Source organism: Podarcis muralis, chromosome 11 (assembly GCF_964188315.1).
Source record: "Podarcis muralis chromosome 11, rPodMur119.hap1.1, whole genome shotgun sequence".
Classification (NCBI taxonomy): Eukaryota; Metazoa; Chordata; class Lepidosauria; order Squamata; family Lacertidae; genus Podarcis; species Podarcis muralis.
The window spans coordinates 63,599,287-63,617,046 of NC_135665.1; the positions used below are offsets into that span (position 1 = coordinate 63,599,287).

The following is a 17,760-nucleotide window of genomic DNA, read 5'->3' on the forward strand; positions in this document are numbered from 1 at the left end:
TGGAAACGTGGTTTGTAGCCTAGGAGTCCGCAACACCTGCTGCTGTGATTACACCATTGCAGAGGGTTCTGGCTACTTCCTTTCTCTTGACCCAGGAGATAAAAGTTCTGATTTTGCCCAACAGTTGCTTTCTCTGTGACAGCAGAAAAAGAGATCCTAGGGCACTGATCCTTATTCAGGTGCAAAGTGAAAGAAATGTGTTTTCTTAAAAGTACCACCTAAACTTGCCATTGAGGTATTGAGCAATTTAGTATTTAAATGTGCTATGTTAAGATGTATGCAGTTTACCCTACATAACATAGCACATTTAAATACTAATTTATTATGGCATAAGCTTGTGGAAGGCAGAACCTACGTCATGAGATGGATTAAAGGGGTCCCGTGTGCATTGATAAGAGTATCTCCAGGGTTAATACTACTGTAAACCAAAATTATGGAATTAAAATGCAGGTAAAAGAGGAACTTGGGAAAGTGATGGCTCGTACGGTAAACGTCCTATGCAGGATAATTTTCCCACATGAAATCCTTATTCTGGTTAAATAAATTCAGGTGGATCTGCCCATAAATTATTACTTAAATTGAAAATGCGCCTAAATAGAAATTTGCTATCTTATGTTCTGAGAAAGGCAGAGATTGCATCTAGTACAGTATGGAAGAACTTCTTTTGTGTAACAGTGAGGTTACAAAAACAAATGGCTGCACTTTAGGGAATTAAGGATGGCATTAGTGGGTTAAAGTTCTAAACAGAAGTTAGCTGAAATGGTTTCAGTACTGAAGTGTGACCATTAGTGGATCCATGTACAGAAGAGCACACGTGTCAGAAAGAATGCTAAGGAAGCCTGATTTTTCCCCCCTCGAGAATAAATTGTACAAATAAAGAGCTATGCAAATTTCCTCATTTTAGAACTGCAGATGTCTCCATTTACCAGCATGATTTTGCACCCAAGACTCTGCAAGGAGCAATAGCAGGAAAGGTGAAAACATAAGTAAGAGGGAGCCTTATGCTGGGGAAGACGTAACGGGCCTAACCTACAATGAGTGGGGAACTGGTGACCCAGAGACTGGATGCAACCCCATGGGGCCTTGTCCTCATGTCATTTAGGTTTGACAGCAGCTTTCTATTGATCCCCACACCACACCACACCACCCCCAGTAGCATACGTTCAAGCCTAATTCCAGCAAAGCGTGTGGGTGTGTCGCTGCTGAGCATCCAAAAGCACTTTGCAATGCATTTTGTAAAATAAAAGCTAGAGTTTGGTGCTTTAGTTCACAGCTGGTTAAGAACGTAAGCTTTCTTAACATAAAACTTCCTTCTCTACTTGCTTCATACCTGCAAAACAGGAATAACTAAAAAGAAACCCTTTTTGGCAGGGTAAGGAACCTGCAGCCTGCTAGATGTTACTGAATTTAGCACCCATCATCCCCGACGGTTGAATCTGTCTTGACTGATGGGATCAGAAGCCCAACATCTGCAGGGCCACTGGTTCCACATGCCCAGTATAGGGATGCATGCATTCTCCAGAACTGGATCCTTCCCGGTGGTGGTGGAATAGCTGGACTTCATCTCTAGCTAAAAGGACTGGGCAGCCAAGTAATGGGCAAGACCTCTGTGCAAGAGTAGACTGGTGGGCTGGATGGGTTAATAGCCATACCTGCTATGGAGGAAGATACAGCAACCTAAAGGCAACGAAAGGGGACTTGGTGTGATAAAAAATTAAGTGCATTTTAATGTTCCTTAACATTAAAACGGGTGGCACTGTGGGTTAAACCACTGAACCTAGGACTTGCCGATCAGAAGGTCGGCAGTTCGAATCCCCACGATGGTGTGAGCTCCCGTTGTGTGAGCTCCTGCCAACCTAGCAGTTCGAAATCACGTCTAAGTGCAAGTAGATAAATAGGTACCGCTCCGGCAGGAAGGTAAACGGCGTTTCCGTGCACTGCTCCGGTTTGCCAGAAGCGGCTTAGTCATGCTGGCCACATGACCCGGAAGCTGTATGCCGGCTCCCTCGGCCAATAAAGCAAGATGAGTGCCGCAACCCCAGTCAGCCACGACTAGACCGAATGGTCAGGGGTCCCTTTACCTTTACTAATGTTCCTTAACCTTCCTTGCTCAAAGGTTCCATAGTATTTTGATACCCAAAGTAGAATAAACACCCAATGTGCCCATTTTGAGCTACACTAGAGCCTTACTTGGTGGGTCCAGAGTTCAATTTGTTGCCTCTCCAGACATTTAGGACTATAACTTTGATCTGGTGCCGCACTGGCAACCCAGGATGAAAAACTGCTAACGATTAAAACCACCAGGAGTCTTGTGGCACCTTGAAGACTTAATAGGATGCCAAGAGAGTGTCATGGTTCTCTCTCGCTCTTAAGAACTGCTAAGGGGCTAAGGGTAATGGTGGGAGGGGAAGACTTTAGACAACTGATTCTGCAAACACTACTGACACGCTCAGAACTTTTATTAGGTGGAGTTCAGGCTGATAAAAAATGAAATTTCTAAAACATTCACTTGTGTTGGTGTAGGACAGGAAGAATGAGGTGTCTTCCCACAAACACCCCTCTGATCTCCCTGCCCCCACCCCCAAAATTGAGGGGCAGAAGGAGACATCACTGGTTCTTGTCAAGCCAGTTCAGGTTTGTGGCATGAAGCCAAAGGCCAAGTTACAAAACACAATTATTTCGCACCTTCTTATTTACAGAACAGCTACACTGCTGTGCCCAACTGGCAGACACAAAGTTCTGGGATGTGATGGAGAGTCCATATGCGCTGGCTGCAAAAACGAACAGTGGCGGAGACAGCACTGTAGCTTTTGTGTTTTAAAAACTCAATAAAAAGGGGCGATGCGGCAACCTGCAATGGGACTTCTTGTGAATGTTAAATCCTTGTGCTGGCAGGAAGGGGAGGAGGGCGGCTCCTTGTAATCTTCAGAAAGCAAGATGTCAGGTACAAAGCTAGGAGGAGGCAAAACCCAGCACCTGGTTCTTCCTGTGAGTCTGACGAACTCGCCTGAGCTAAGACCTGCTTTTGAATCAAGCCTCTGGTTCCAAAATGTAAAAAAGGAAAGAAAATGGCACACTGTGTCCTTTGAAAATGTAAAAAAATCCTCAGAAAAATACAAAAAGTTCAGAGAAAGGGTAAGTGTTGTGTCCAAGCTACCTCTAAGGAAGGAAATAAACAGGCTTCAAAAAATGCAGAAACCACCATTAGGCTCTATTACATTTACAAATACATACATAAATATATTACATACAACAGCAAATCATAAAGGAAGCAGGTGAGTCGCGCGCACAAGGAAGGGGGTGTGGATCTGCCCTGCCTGGGCTGAGCGCTTGGTTGCCTTGTCTCAAGCCCACCCCCCACCCCTTCCTAGCGGATTGTCTCCTGGCAGGTGTGGGAGTCCGAGAAGTGGGCGTCTTCCCTCCCTTCTCCTCCTCCTCCTCCTCCTGTGTTGGGTTAATTTGTCCAGTATGGAGACGTTCCATAGGCGGTTTTGGTAGCCTGAGACTTCTGCTGCAGGGCGCTTGGTGGATTGCGTTGACCAGATCCACCCTGGAAAGAGAGAAGGGGAGGGGAAGTTGGGCGGGTCAGAGGGGGCTCTGGGTTTGACCACCTTGTCCCCATCATCCCTCGGGGCTGCACTCCGTGCTGGGCAAACAGGGTTCCGCTCGTGCAACGGGACACCCTCTTTTTCTCTCCCCCACCCCCCAAAAATCAATCTGCTGCAGAGCTACCGTATTTTTCGCTCTATAAGACGCACCAGACCATAAGACACACCTGGTTTTTGGAGGAGGAAAACAAGAAAAAAAATATTCTGAATCTCAGAAGCCAGAACAGCAAGCGAAAGCAGCGATCCCTCTTGCTGTTCTGGCTTCTAGGATAGCTGTGCAGCCTGCATTCACCCCATAAGATGCACACACATTTCCCCTTTTTAGGAGGGAAAAGGTGAGTCCTATAGAGCAAAAAAATATGGTCTTTCCCCAGTCTTGCACTTCTCAGGTGCCTCTCAAGGCGATGTAACTGCATTTCTGCCCCCTGGGCAACTCACCTGCCCGTCCTGCTGAAGGTGGTGGTGCAGCATCTGGGAATGAGGCTGCTGATGGGCAGGCAAGATGTGCAGGAAGGGAGCCGGAGCGTAGCCTGGGGCAGCACCAGGGTTCAGAGGCCCTGCAGAGCCCAGGGCTGACGGCAGGCTGAAGGGGGGCGGAGTGCCGGCATGGAATACCTGCTTGTCAAAAGTCTGCACAAGAAGAAAAAAAGAAAAGGCACTTTGACACACAGAAAGAGAACTCTCTCCGAACCCTTATTACAGAACCAGTATCTGCAACCAGAGATCTAACCAGGTTTAAACCACAGAGCCTAGGGCTTGCCGATCAGAAGGTCGGCGGTTCAAATCCCTGCAATGGGGTGAGCTCCTGTTGCTTGGTCCCTGCTCCTGCCAACCTAGCAGTTCAAAAGCACACAGTGCAAGTAGATAAATAGGTACTGCTTCGGCGGGAAGGTAAATGGCGTTTCCGTGCACTGCTCTGGTTCGCCAGAAGTGGCTTAGTCATGCTGCCCACATGACCCGGAAGCTGCACGCCGGCTCCCTCGGCCAGTAAAGCGAGATGAGCGTCGCAACCCCAAGGTCGTCTGTGACTGGACCTAACGGTCAGGGGTACCTTTACCTATCCGCAACCAGAGTTCTGATTTGAAGGCTGTTTGGAACAACCAGGGCTCCACTTCAGAAATGTTCCACTGGCAAGGCTCAGTTTGGGGCAGATACAGCTGGGGAAGGGGGGGGGCAATCCCAGGTTCAGGGAGTGAAAAGGCTCCTATGGGGGAAACCAGATTATGTATGCTGCCAGTGGGGAAACAAAAAAAAGGTGCTGCACATTGCCCCCTCCACAATTACCACGTCAATCATTTGATGAGCAGAGAGAGTAATAATGCCTCTTTACCCACCCCCATTGGAGATTTTTAAAAAAGAGAGTAATTAAATCTCTATACTATATCCTTCATCCTAGAATTAAGAGTGCAGTTTTTAATATAAAAATACATAACACAGTAACAAATGAAAACAATACCCTCCAAGTACCCAGTTTTTAAAAAGCCTGTTTTTGCCTGGCGGCTAACGATTTGCAATGAAGGCGCCACGGAAAAGGCCCTTTCCTGCGTTGCCACCTTGTGGAGGAGGCGCATGGCAAGATCTGTAGAGATCAGCTGGAGGAAGGAGGCGTGCACAGGCAGACCCCGAAGGCTGGCCAAGGGTGCATGCAGCCCTCAGTCTTAAAAAAGGTTAACCACCTCTGGGCTAGAGCAACATTCAAAGCAATGGCACTTGTTCTGTGGATGGAGGCCTCCCCTTTGATGTCATTTCTGTGCCTGGTGATGGACATTTTTATTTGTCCAATTTAGGCATGTGACTCCAGTCACCTTGATCATGGTTTTATCTGTTATGCTGAATTGTACCTCTGTGCTTATTCTGTTTTATTTCTGTAGCATTGTGTATGTGTGCAATCATTTCTCTGCACATGGAGCTTGAAAGGGGCCATCAAGAGTTGTCACTATCAGATTCCACATGTGTGGAGCACAGAAACATGGGCAAGGGTGTAACTGTGGGATCAGTGTTTTTGTCTGGGGGTGGGGTGGGCAGATGAGCTGCCCAGACAGAGCCCCAGATGTTTTCAAGAGAGAGAAGTCAGCTCTGCCTCAGCATAGACTCCCACCAAGGTCTCTGTGCAGAAGCACCTAAAGAGAGCCAGAAGATGACCCACCAACAGGGATGTCAAAATGCCAACGGCTGGGAGAGTCAAAAGAAGCAGAACCCCAGGCACAAAAGCGGCTGGGCACATGGCAGTTCCTCACCTGAGTCTTATTGTAGACTGAACCACTAATATCAGGCACACCTGTGTTACTTGAGGTCACAGAAACACCTGAGGGGGGGTGGAGGGAAGAAAAAGAGAGAACAATGAGTTATCAAAACTGTCAAAGGCAACGGGATCTCTCAAGCCTCACGGTTGATGTCAGTGGCGGACTCTGGGCTCTCAAGCATCGGGGTGCCCTGTGCAATGCGAAAATTCGCGAACGCGCTCCGTTCCAAAGCATAGTTGTGGCGTCCCCTGCAGTCGCCGCACTGTTTATACCGCCCAAAAACTGTCTCTGGTGATATTCACCCTTTGGAGCACTGAGCTCAGTTCTTCCTGCCAAACCCCAGAAGGATCTGCTGCTCTTTCAAGCTGCAATTAGAATATATGTTGACAGACTCATGGAAGGCAGCTGCTAGCTGTGGCAGCAAAATGCAACTTACAAGATGGGAGGCAAGACGTGTTCCATGAGGAGAGGGGAGGAGAGAATCTGCACATGGACTGAGCCCTCCAAATCAATGGCAAAGGAGGACACTGTCATGTGCATATTTGTGTCTTCTGCAGGAGGAGAGGAGGGTAAAATAAAACGTCAGTGGCCATGCATGTAATAAAATGGCTCTCAGCAGCCATGGACAGGAGCACACAATGGCCATTCAGCTCCCACGTCCTGCTTGCAGGGGCCAGGTTGTCTTCCTCAACCCTTTGTTCTGGCCAGGCATGCTGAGGTTTGCTTAATCTTGCAACACTTAGTTGAGAAAAGATAAAGTGCATCTCTTCAGCCTGGAAGGAACTGGAGAAAGCTCTCTGAATGGGAACTACAAAACAATGCCTACATGTAATTATTTCAAAAACTGTAAGGCACTCTCGAAGTCATTCAAAGGGCTTCCCCCAGTGGCCGACTATCGAAATTTCAGTGAGAGGTGAAGCCAAAAGATGCTAGTCTTTCAACAGAGCCGATTACAAGGTTCTGCAATCCTACCTCCCTCTACAGCTTGACGAACGGTGGCTGCAGATGACAGCTGAAGGGGGAGCCTGATGGAACATTAAGTAATGTGCATAAAAGTCCCTGCTCTGGGTCTCCTGATGCAACAGAGGGAGAGAAGGTACCTACATCAACGGCTACATTACCTTTTCCTGGTCCACTGCCAGAGGATTTGTTTTGTGCTTGCGCCGACCCAGCGTATCCCCCTTTGCTGTAATCTCCAGCTGCCGTCCCCTGCGTCAGGTCATCGTAGCCTGGAGGAAAACACAAGAAGTGGGATGTGTTGATTCCTGGCAGGACCACATCTGTGCCTAAAGTACAATCACATCTTGTGCAGGCGTTGCTTTCTGGTGGCTCTGAGATAAGCCAAGCCTTAGGTAAAGGGACCCCTGACCATTAGGTCCAGTCGTGGCCGACTCTGGGGTTGCGGCACTCATCTCGCTTTACTGGCCGAGGAAGCTGGCATACAGCTTCTGGGTCATGTGGCCAGCATGACTAAGCCGCTTCTGGCAAACCAGAGCAGCACATGGAAACACCGTTTACCTTCCCGCCGGAGCGGTACCTATTTATCTACTTGCACTTTGACGTGCTTTCGAACTGCTAGGTTGGCAGAAGCAGGGACCGAGCAACGGGAGCTCACCCCGTCGCGGGGATTCGAACCGCTGACCATCTGATCGGCTAGTCCTAGGCTCTGTGGTTTAACCCACAGCGCCACCCGCGTCCCTCAGCCAAGCCTTAATCTGCCTCTAAAGCCCAGGATGCTACCGCTGGCTTTGAATGGAACAGTGGTCTTGGTTTCAAAAGGCTTCCCATAAGCAGAGGTGCCCGCCCCACTCACACCACACGTCTCCGCCATCTTTCGATGGCTTGGAACTACAACTCCCATCAGTCCCATCTGGTGTGGCCAACTGTCAGGGAGGATGGGAGTTGAAGTTCAAAATATCTGGAAGATACTGGGTTGCGGGGAACTGTGAGGGACTTGGAGACAAGCATTTCTGAGCTGGAAAAATAAAGAAGCCTTCCCTCCAAATGCCTAAATAAGCAACTCTAGTTCCATAGAAGCTTCCAGCCTCCCTTCACCCCACCCTATGCTTTCAAGAGCAGCAGGGCATCACAACAAACTCTTACAGGGCTCCTGCCCACCAACTTCACTGACTTTTTATAGACGTCTCCAAAGTCCTGCATCCCAGAGGGGGGTGGGAGCAGCAGCATCTCATTCCAGGGGGGTCCTCTCCCCATAAATAAGAGAAGCAGCATTCGAAAGAGACAGCAAGTCCAGTTGCTGTTTTGTGCCTGCTCTGCACATTCCAGAGAACTGACAGCCTATGCTCCCCTGTTACCTGCTCCGTAGCTGTGCTGACCATAGCCGGTCGCCTGCTGGAAGGGTGTCGTGGCCGTGTTCAAGCTGACACTATGCTGCTTGGCCGACGCTGGCGGGACCTGGAAGAAGGCAGATAAAGGAGTCAAGTGGCGGCAGCTGAAAGCCTTGACTGCCACCTGGTGGGCATGTCAAAGAGGCACCTCTATTTTCAAGGGGCTGTGCCACTTTGCTAAGGAACGGAGAGCGGGAGAACTCACACCAGGCAGGAAAGCAGAGAACACATGGGAGGAGACCAAGTGCCCAGCCGGCAGCTCCCAACAACAGTGGATCCTCGGGTTACGTACCTCTCTGGATACGCAATCTTCGGGTTGCGAAAGTGGCAAACCCAGAAGTATTTTTCCAGATTTCATTGCATGCACAGAAGCGCTCTGAGCACTGTGTGCATGCGCAGAAGCGCTCTATCGCGCTGCGCGTGCACGCAGAAGTGGCACCTCTGGTTATGTATTTTCCGGGGTGTGCACGGACCCCCAGAACGCATTAAACCCGTATCCAGAGGGTCCACTGTATACCTAAAGGGCAGTGAGCTAAGGAGCAGCACAGGCAAGAGCTGTTCAGCTGTGGAACAGTCTCCCTTGGGAGGTGGTGGACTCCTTCCCTAGGGGTTTGATGGCCATCTGTCATGGATGCTTTAGCTGAGATCCTGGCATTGCAGCGGGTTGGACTTTCTAACTCTACAACTCAATGATTCTAAGAAGTATCACCAACGTCCGTTTGATCTGATCTCTGTGCTGACATGCTTTGCTAACCAGTTTTGCAAAAGGGAAAGAACACACGAGGTGGGTGCACTAATCTGTCTGGATCTGACTCGGAAATATATTTATCCTGATAAATGGTGTGAACCGTTATCATGGTGGGAGCATGGAGCTTGATGTCTCCCCACCCAAACCCTAAGAATTAAAATCAAGAGCTTGTTGGAGATTCTGCAAGATCCACCTTTTTTTCCTCCTGGACCCAGTAACATCCAGCAAAAGTTATTATTCCCACCTTCTGTTCTGCCTTTCTGCGTGAACTGAGCATCCACCGCAAATAAAACGGGCGTAGCATTTTATGCACCTGGGTCGATGTGTTTTCTTAACCTGTGTCCTGACAAATATAAGGTACCTAATATGGAGCGCACAAAATCCATAAAATTAAAGGGTCTGCGCAAGAGCTATCTCTCCTGAACTGGTGCTTTATTTTTCTGTAGCAGCAAAACTCAGTTCTTTCCTGAGTCCGTAATTCATTTGCTTATTTCCAGTCTAGTGGTTCCCAATCTCCCACCCACCCAAGGAACACTTAACGATTTTCCTGCCCCTTTAGGAACTGCTAAATATGCTCTGCTAAATGCATTATGATTTCTATTGCTTCTTTCGTTTCTTATATTGCATTTTATCATATTACAATTTGAATTCCATTAAATTCTAGAGAATTCAAACTTCAAGTGTTCTTCGCAGGCATTTCAGGGCCTTCCCACTCGCTTCTAGCTCATTCTAGACCTCCTCAGGCATACTCATCCAGCACTTCCTGAGATCTGTCCTCTACAAAAACCATCCTGTGACATACTGTCCCATCCCCCGACATTCTCGTCTTCAAATGGCAGGCTCTGGAGACGCACCATGAATTACAGCTTCTCACACCAGTGGCAACAACACCATTTCAATTGCTGCTGCTGTTAAAAAATTGGGGGGCTTTTTGGGGAGGGGAAGTGGAAAGAAGGCATACAGTGGGGGGGGGAACCCCCAAAATATCCTAAAGTGAATTTCATGCTTCAGTCTGAGGTGCGAGGCAATTCCCAGGCTTGAAAAAGCTGACCAACTGCCCCGCTTTTCTGGCTGAAATATACATGCTTGGGTTCTCACAGCACAGATGGCAATGCCTTTTTGCAAGCCATGCCAGGTCACCTCTCTTGGCAGGGACATTCCCCCACAAATGCAGGCAATCTAGGCAAACAGGAATCATAGGATCACGGAATCATAGAGTTGGAAGGGACCCTGAGGGTCATCTGGTCCAACCCTCTGCAATGCAGGAATGAGACAGCAGCAAATCCCTTGGCCAAAGGTGACCACAGAACGAAGAGCCCCAGGAGACCACAGGACTTCTTTGACCAGGGGACCATGTGAATCCTTGCATGCCAAACACAAAGCCATCCCATCCTCAGAGCTTTCCTGGGAGAAAACTTTACAGGGTGAACTGTCACACGGCCCAACATGGTGCCTCTCAAATCACACTGCCACAGAGGGTGTGGTTTTGTACACCCACAACCCACACGCTCTGACGAAATCCCTCTTTGCTCTGCAAAGTCTGTTCACCCACCTTGTGGAATCCCCAAGGCACCATTTCAGAGGAATCAAAGCCAAAGCTGAGGCGCAACCCCTTCCGACCCCCCCCCCGTGACTTACAAACATCGTGGGCCCATACTGGAATGCGCTGGGGACTCCTGGCACGCCGGCATAATAGGGCAACCCAGTGTAGCTGTACCCGGGGGGCAGCGCGGGGTTGAGGAAGGGCTGCTGAGCCGTGTGGTGAGTCTGTGCCTGGTTCTGCTGAGCCTGGGCGAGAGTGGTGGCTGGGGCGGGCGAGGCAGCATCTCCCCGACCAAATTTTGTTACATCACCTGGGAAGAAAAAGAAAAAGCCCATTAGGAGATCAGGTGGCTATCTAAACTCAAGGATCTAGGCAGACCTAGAGGCCACCAGAGGACCTTACAGAGGGGTGAAGCCCAAATCTTTCCGCTTTCATAAATTTAACAATACTGAATTGCATTTATAGAACAGGTGAGTTTTGTTAAGTGTACGCACCTTATACTCAACCCTCAATTCATCTTAGTGCTGCAGCCAAGCAGGATCAAGCCCAGAGATCTACACCCTCCCACCAGATGTCAAAGAGAACAACAACTACCAGGCTTTTAGAAGACATCTGAAGGCAGCCCTGTTTAGGGAAGCTTTTAATGTTTGATGTATTTTAATATTCTTTTGGAAGCCGCCCAGAGTGGCTGGGGAAGCCCAGCCAGATGGGCGGGGTATAAATAATAAATTATTATTATTATTATTATTATTATTATTATTATTATTATTATTATTCCTAACGCTGGCCAGAAAGATACTGCGAATCTGCCCTGAGATCTTTTGATGAAGGGCGGTATATATGTTTAATTAATTAATTAATGCTTCCACCAAGCTCACAAGCATGTCCCTCCCCACCCCCGTGAAAGTAAACGTCTATATTAAGTCATAGGTCTGGCAGCATGAATTCTGCAGGTGCATACATACTTTTATTCCTAAAAGATGGAACCAGCAAACCTGGCAGCCACAATGAGCAAAGCATCACCTTCTTCACTTGGCACAGGCAACGTTTTGGGATCCAGACTCACCTGAGTAAGGGTTGTTAGCAAGGCTCCCCTCTCTGCCCGTTAAGGTTGCCGGAGCAGGGAATGTAATTCCGTAGTAATCCTGAAGAGAAACCAACATCAGCACTGTTTAAGATTCACAGTGAAACCAGCTAGGATCTCTCTGCACAGCCTTTTGTTACTAGCCAGAGCACTTTGCAAGGAAAATAAACAAGTGTCCTTAACGTGCATCTTGCCCCACATGGGGCTACTCCTAAGCAGGCATTTATTTGAACACGGCCAAAGTGCCTTTTCCACCAAGGCACAAACAATGCACCAATCAAGGGTTAAGAAACAAGAACAGCAGCACACTTATTGGAAAGATTCATAGAAGTCTTGTGGGCTTCTCCAGGGCGCAGAGAAAATGTAATATACATACTATGCTATACATTATGCAAAATGATCTATATCTATCTATACACACAGAGAGAGATAAATATGTGTATGCATAATAATGTACAGGGTTCCTTTTCTGTGAATAATTAGCATATAGAAATCATCAACAGCAGCAAAAAAGAAAATATAAATATGCTGTTCCAGTCCTTACACTGTTTTCAGCAAGGTATGTAGATATTTTCCTGTGTCTTATTACATCTGTGCATAATGAAAATGCTCCACTTTTCAATAAATAATTAGATTCCTTGCCTTCTCTCACTTTCACAATAATTTTCTCATGGGCACCAGCTCTCCCAGACAGTTATCATTCATCCTTCTAACATAGGAATTTGTCATCGCCCCCCCCCCCGAATTTTAGCACATTGCTACATGGGCACCGGTATACTTTTCATTTGCTACTTCTTGTTTCTCTCCTTTTATAATTCATCTTTCAAGTTCTGTGACTTCTCTTAAAGGGTTATGATTCCTAGACAGTTAGTGATATGTCCTACCCAAAAATATTGCAAGAAGATGAACTCAATTTTATTTTATTTTTTAATCCCCATGCCTTCATCTCTCTGGCTGCAGCAGCAAAACACTTTGAGGAGCGACACATCTCAACTCAGCCCACACCTTCTGTGCCCATATTGGGAGCAGCCCTGCCTGTTTTTTGGTTCCGGCCAATATTACTTTCGATATCTCAGCTGGATTTCCCCTTGCCGTTTTGTGGTTTCCAAAACAGAGAAGGATGGCGCGCAGCCAAGGAAGTAAGGATGGGGACACAGCTTCAACCCACAGCAATTCAGAACGGCTTCATAATTGTTTGCATAAAGCTCCTTTAACACACACTTTGACTGCGGGGGGGGGGGGGGGGAGATTTCAGAAGACTGGACGTAAACCGAAAGAACCCGGCATTAGCACTTTTCTACAAGTCACAAGACGACTTCGGCATTTATTTAACAATTAGAGCATTCCTTTCTGGCTCATCTAAATGTGCCACTTTCGTAGTTTTACCACGGTTGGGTTTTTCGGTTTCTTGGCAGATCACCCCAACACAATGCAACAGGTAACGGAAGTCAACAAAAACTCTTTTTAAAAAAATGTCGCTGGTGCAAAAAGTCATCCAGATGTCTGCACTGTTTGTGTTTAAATCCTACATTTTGATACTGAAATGATGCAATCATGTTTGAGGGGAATTTTTTTTTATTTTAAGGGGAAGTACCCATGAGCTCTCCAAACTGAAACTGACAATTGCAATATGCTCCCAGGAGCAGCTACAAAAATGCCCGCGAGACTAACCCTCCCTACCCAAAATTTCGATTTCTGGTTCCTCTTCTGCACCTGAATGGGCTGCCCTCACCACCCCTTTCTTCTCAATTTGGGGTTCACAGCCTCTTGTAACTTCCAGAGCAGGGTAGCTGGGCTTTGACCTATCTGCCCTGAGCCCTTGAGAACATGTAAACATGTTCAATGACTCAATGACTCATGAGATGACCAAGGGCTGGGATACTGCCTTGGTCTCCAGCTTCTTCCGTTTCAGACTTGCTAGCGACCCTGGCTTTATTCACTGCCCATACAACAGGTAAGATACCTGGCGTACGCATTTAAGAAAGCCGCCCCAAATATCTGAGCGTCACCATCACCGATGTCACCGCAGAGTTGGAAGGGACCCCGAGAGTCATCTAGTCCAACCCCTGCAATGCAGGAATCTTTAACCCAGAGTGGGATTCGAACCCATTACCCTGAGATTAAGCACCGAAGGCTCTGAATACATGGGACACTTAGTCGCCTTTGTGTCTCTCTCTGTTTGCAGTTAGATCAGGTGTCAGCAAACTTTTTCAGCAGGGGGCCGGTCCACTGTCCCTCAGACCTTGTGGGGGGCCGGACTATATTTTGAAAAAACAAATGAACCAATTCTTATGTCCCACAGAGATGCATTTTAAATAAAAGGACACATTCTACTTATGTAAAAACATGCTGATTCCTGGACCGTCTGCGAGCTGGATTTAGAAGGTGATTGGGCCAGATCCGGCCCCCGGGTCTTAGTTTGCCTACTCATGAGTTAGATGGATTCATCCGTGGGGAAGTCTGTGTTTGTGTATGTCCAGCACACATGTAGGATGCTGCATTAAGGAAGGGGTGGAGTAGACGATCTTTGGCAGCCCCCTCCTCCCTAATGCTGCATATTAACAAAATACGCCAGGCATGGCAAGTGGGATTCAACCTTCATGGGCAGCGGAGGGAGGCAGGGGTAGAAGGCTGTGCGAAGGTGCGATGCAAAACAGGGGGAAGCAGCGGCAAATGGGCCGCTGGCCAGGAGGGCGCAGCAGCCAGATGGACACAATATATGTGCCTTTTATGCTCAAGGTCTCAGGCTGATCTCCTGGCGCCTCTGCTTAAAAGGAACAGTACAGTGGTACCTCGCAAGACGAATGCCTCGCAAGACGGAAAACTCGCAAGACGAAAGGGTTTTTTGAGCTGCTTCGCAAGACGATTTTCCCTATGGGCTTTCTTCGCAAGACGGAAACGTCTCGCAAGTTTGTTTCCTTTTTCTTAACACCGTTAATACAGTTGCGACTTGACTTCGAGGAGCAACTCATAGAACGCGGTGTGGTAGCCTTTTTTGAGGTTTTTGAAGACTTTGGTGATTTTTGAAGCTTTTCCAAAACTTTTCCGACACCGTGCTTCGCAAGACGAAAAAAAATCGCAAGACGACAAAACTCGTGGAACGAATTAATTTCGTCTTGCGAGGCACCACTGTATAGTAATAACCTTGGAGAGCCGCTAACCAGTCAAGAATGGTAAGCAATGGTGAGGGGGAAGTTGCCAAAGCAGAGGCTCAACTCTGAAGAGGCGGCATCAAAATGTTCAGTGACTGGTGGATGCAAAGGCCAAGGAACAAGGTTTTGTGATATCTACTAGCTAAAGGACTGGCAGGCTTGAGAGGTGAGGGCAGGAGAGTTCAAATTCTTTCTCCTCCTTGCCACATTCCTGCTTCTCTCCCCCCCCCCCTTCCCAGCTCCCACTAAGCCATAAATTTCAGGGGCTACTACCTGCCTCCCCCCCTTCCTTCCCACTTCCACTAGGACCCAAAAAACCCACCCTGCTTCCAAGCTACTCCCACAGAGGCACCAACGCTCCTTTGTCCAGTCCAGTGGTTCCTAAAGTGGGGGTCAGTGGGAGCAGCTGGGGGCGCTAAGAGCCGAGGGGGAGCGGGAGCGGGCAGGAACTGGAGGTTGAAATAACTATCAAGACTTAGAAAAGCTGATGACCACCGAACCAAGCTCATCCATGTTGCTGAATTAATTAAATTATTGAGCTTTACTTGGAAAAATGTGCCATTTATTGTTAATGCTTTGAATTTCATTGTGTTATTATCTTAGTGGGCCATGCAATCCGCTCTCCTGACTCATGCTTTTTAATTGGGTAGGAGGTCTTATCCTTGCCTCAGAATTTTACTCATTTCCCTCTCCCACGCTGTGAACCAACTGCTCTCTCCCTCCCCACAAACTAACTACTCCCAAAACATTTTCCTTTTCTTCCCGGACAATTTTATAACCACCTTCAAACCACATCTGATATATAGGCTTAGAAGCCTCACCTCCACCCCACAAAACAAACAAACCACTGAAATCCCATCCAGAATTTGCAGCTTTCCCCTCTCTTCCTAATTTATTTGTACACTCAGGGTCTCTCTCTCCCCCTTTCTTCCTCTGGTTCAGCCAAGATTCTTCCCCTGCCCTCGCCTCCCCTTTTTCCTTACTCAGTTCCACCGCATTGTACCTGCCTCACATCTTTTCTCCATGCCTTTTGAAGCTGTTAAGACTGAACGACTAGCTCCAACCCTCCAATGCTTGCATTACATTAATGCACGCTGTTCATAAGATCTTTTTATTAAATGCATTGCTTGAATTGAGGTGGCACTCCTTCCTTAACTCCACACAACCTTTAGTGATTATTTCCAGACATGCTGCCGAGGTCTCAATGGCATAGAAAGAGGGCAATGATATGCTGGGGTTGAAGACTTGCATGCAAAAAAGCATGCTTTTATTTATTGTATTTGATTTTTATCCTGCCTTTACGCCTAAAGATGTGCAGGGTGGCAAACCAGAAAACAATAAAAAGGAAGGGTTTTTAAAACATTTGAAGAAATAAGTCAGTATGCCTTGTAAACCAGTAGCCTTCATATTTTGTGCACACCAAATTTCAGCTTTATGGGTGATTTTGGGAGACGCCTACCTAATAAGGGTCATGAGACCCCCATTTTCAACAAGAGGTTCACAAATCAGATTTTTTTCCAGCGGGTAGGGTGGCCTGGGATGGCATACATGCCAGCCTCCATGGCTCTGAGGAGTGTATTTGGTATACAAATTAGGCAAACAAATAGCCCTGTGGTCTTCCTGAAATTTGAGGAGTGGGGAGGAGGAAATCATGTAAACTATATCCTGGGTTACCAGAGAAGAAGAAAAAACTGCCTTAAGGACCCACCACAGGCCAGCTCCTTAGATTCAGTTGCATGGCTGAACAGGCAAGTGGAAAGTGAAAATGAAACCCGGAAAACCCAAATGATGAAAGGAAAGCTGTCCTGCAGGATAAATAGAAGATGCAGGAGGATAATCACATAGTCAAAGATGTATCGCAAGTGGACAAGTTACGTGAGCCCCAGCAGAAACCGCCTGAGAACCACCATGAAAATCGAAACGCGTGTGCATGCGGGGCTCGTCTGCCTGGTGCTCCTGTCTTCTGTTCAAGTCTCAGCGCTGGACTGCAACTTTCTGAAGCACCGGCAAAAAGTATTTAATCTGCGGAGCCTGGAGCTGTGGCGAGAGATGAGCACAACGTTCTCTCCAGAGTGCCTGAAGAAACCGACCACGTTCAACTTTCCTACAAAGATCCTGGAAATACGCGAGTCGCAACCTGCCACGGAAGCAATCTACGAAATTCTCCGTGGGTTCTTTCACATCTTGAGCAATGATTCACTGAAGACTGTCTGGAAGGCCGCACACAGAGAGAGGTGGGTTTCTGCTCTCCATGATGCAGGAGTGGGTGGTAAGGGTTGGGATAGGGTGGGGCAGCAGAAAGAGAGATTTGTGTCTGCTCCCTCTCTTCAAACTCTGCCACGCTTTTATTGCAGGTCTCTGCAGATGCTGCATGCGCACACCGAAGTCCTCAAGAGTTGCCTCGGAGGGAAAAAATCTACACCGGGGAAGTTAGAGGAACGGAGAAACAAGCTGGAGCTGAAGAAATATTTTCGAAGGATCAGAACTTTTCTCAGAGTGAACGGAGGCAGCACCTGCTGCTGGGAGTGCCTGCAACACGAGGTCCAAGCAGGACTCACGTACGTTGACATACTGACAAAGAGAATGAGGAGGTAGCAAACCTCTGCAACCGTCACTCGAGGAACCGTCGGAGTGGAGAAATGACAAACTGACAGCGAATATTTGTGAAACATTCGCAGAGACAAATTAAGGAAGCTACAAGCCACCTCACTGAAATTGCCAAAGAAATGGGAAGAGCTAAAGGGGCTTTATTATATTGAATGTACAGACTTTGTATAGGTGTTTTATTTTTTTATGAAGCTTGATATGTGTTATTTATTTATTTATTTGATGTGATGCAGACTTATGTATTTTTTGTTAATTTTATATTAAAACAATTTTAAGTATTTCATTGTTTATTTATTGCATCTTTCTTCACTTTCTAGAAAAAAAGTATTGAAGTGACTTACAAATGTATAAAACAAAGAGCTTCTGAATCCCTTAAAACTACTTAGACCAAAACACAGCAAAGATGTCTTTATTTATAAGGTAGGTT

General features: G+C 47.3%; 2 protein-coding genes across 3 annotated transcripts in view; one reads left to right on the forward strand and one right to left on the reverse strand.

Moving 5' to 3' along the window:
* Positions 1–3,312: 3,312 nt before the first annotated feature.
* UBAP2 (ubiquitin associated protein 2) overlaps positions 3,313–17,760 on the reverse strand; it is a 58,438-nt gene continuing 43,990 nt past the window's right edge. For both annotated transcript variants that reach the window (XM_028748328.2, XM_028748327.2), the window contains exons 21-27: positions 11,557–11,635; positions 10,586–10,800; positions 8,167–8,266; positions 6,973–7,080; positions 5,846–5,913; positions 4,047–4,238; positions 3,313–3,550 (exon numbers count right to left, since the gene is read on the reverse strand). In XM_028748328.2, the coding sequence (XP_028604161.2) occupies positions 3,455–3,550; positions 4,047–4,238; positions 5,846–5,913; positions 6,973–7,080; positions 8,167–8,266; positions 10,586–10,800; positions 11,557–11,635 (858 nt within the window). In that variant the 3' untranslated portion in view covers positions 3,313–3,454. The remainder of the gene's footprint in view (positions 3,551–4,046; positions 4,239–5,845; positions 5,914–6,972; positions 7,081–8,166; positions 8,267–10,585; positions 10,801–11,556; positions 11,636–17,760) is intronic.
* On the forward strand, positions 16,444–17,594 carry LOC114606282 (interferon type A3-like). Its single transcript, XM_028748333.2, has 2 exons — positions 16,444–16,960; positions 17,081–17,594. Exons 1-2 carry the CDS (start codon positions 16,578–16,580, stop codon positions 17,319–17,321), a joined length of 624 nt encoding a protein of 207 aa, XP_028604166.2. The 5' UTR covers positions 16,444–16,577; the 3' UTR covers positions 17,322–17,594.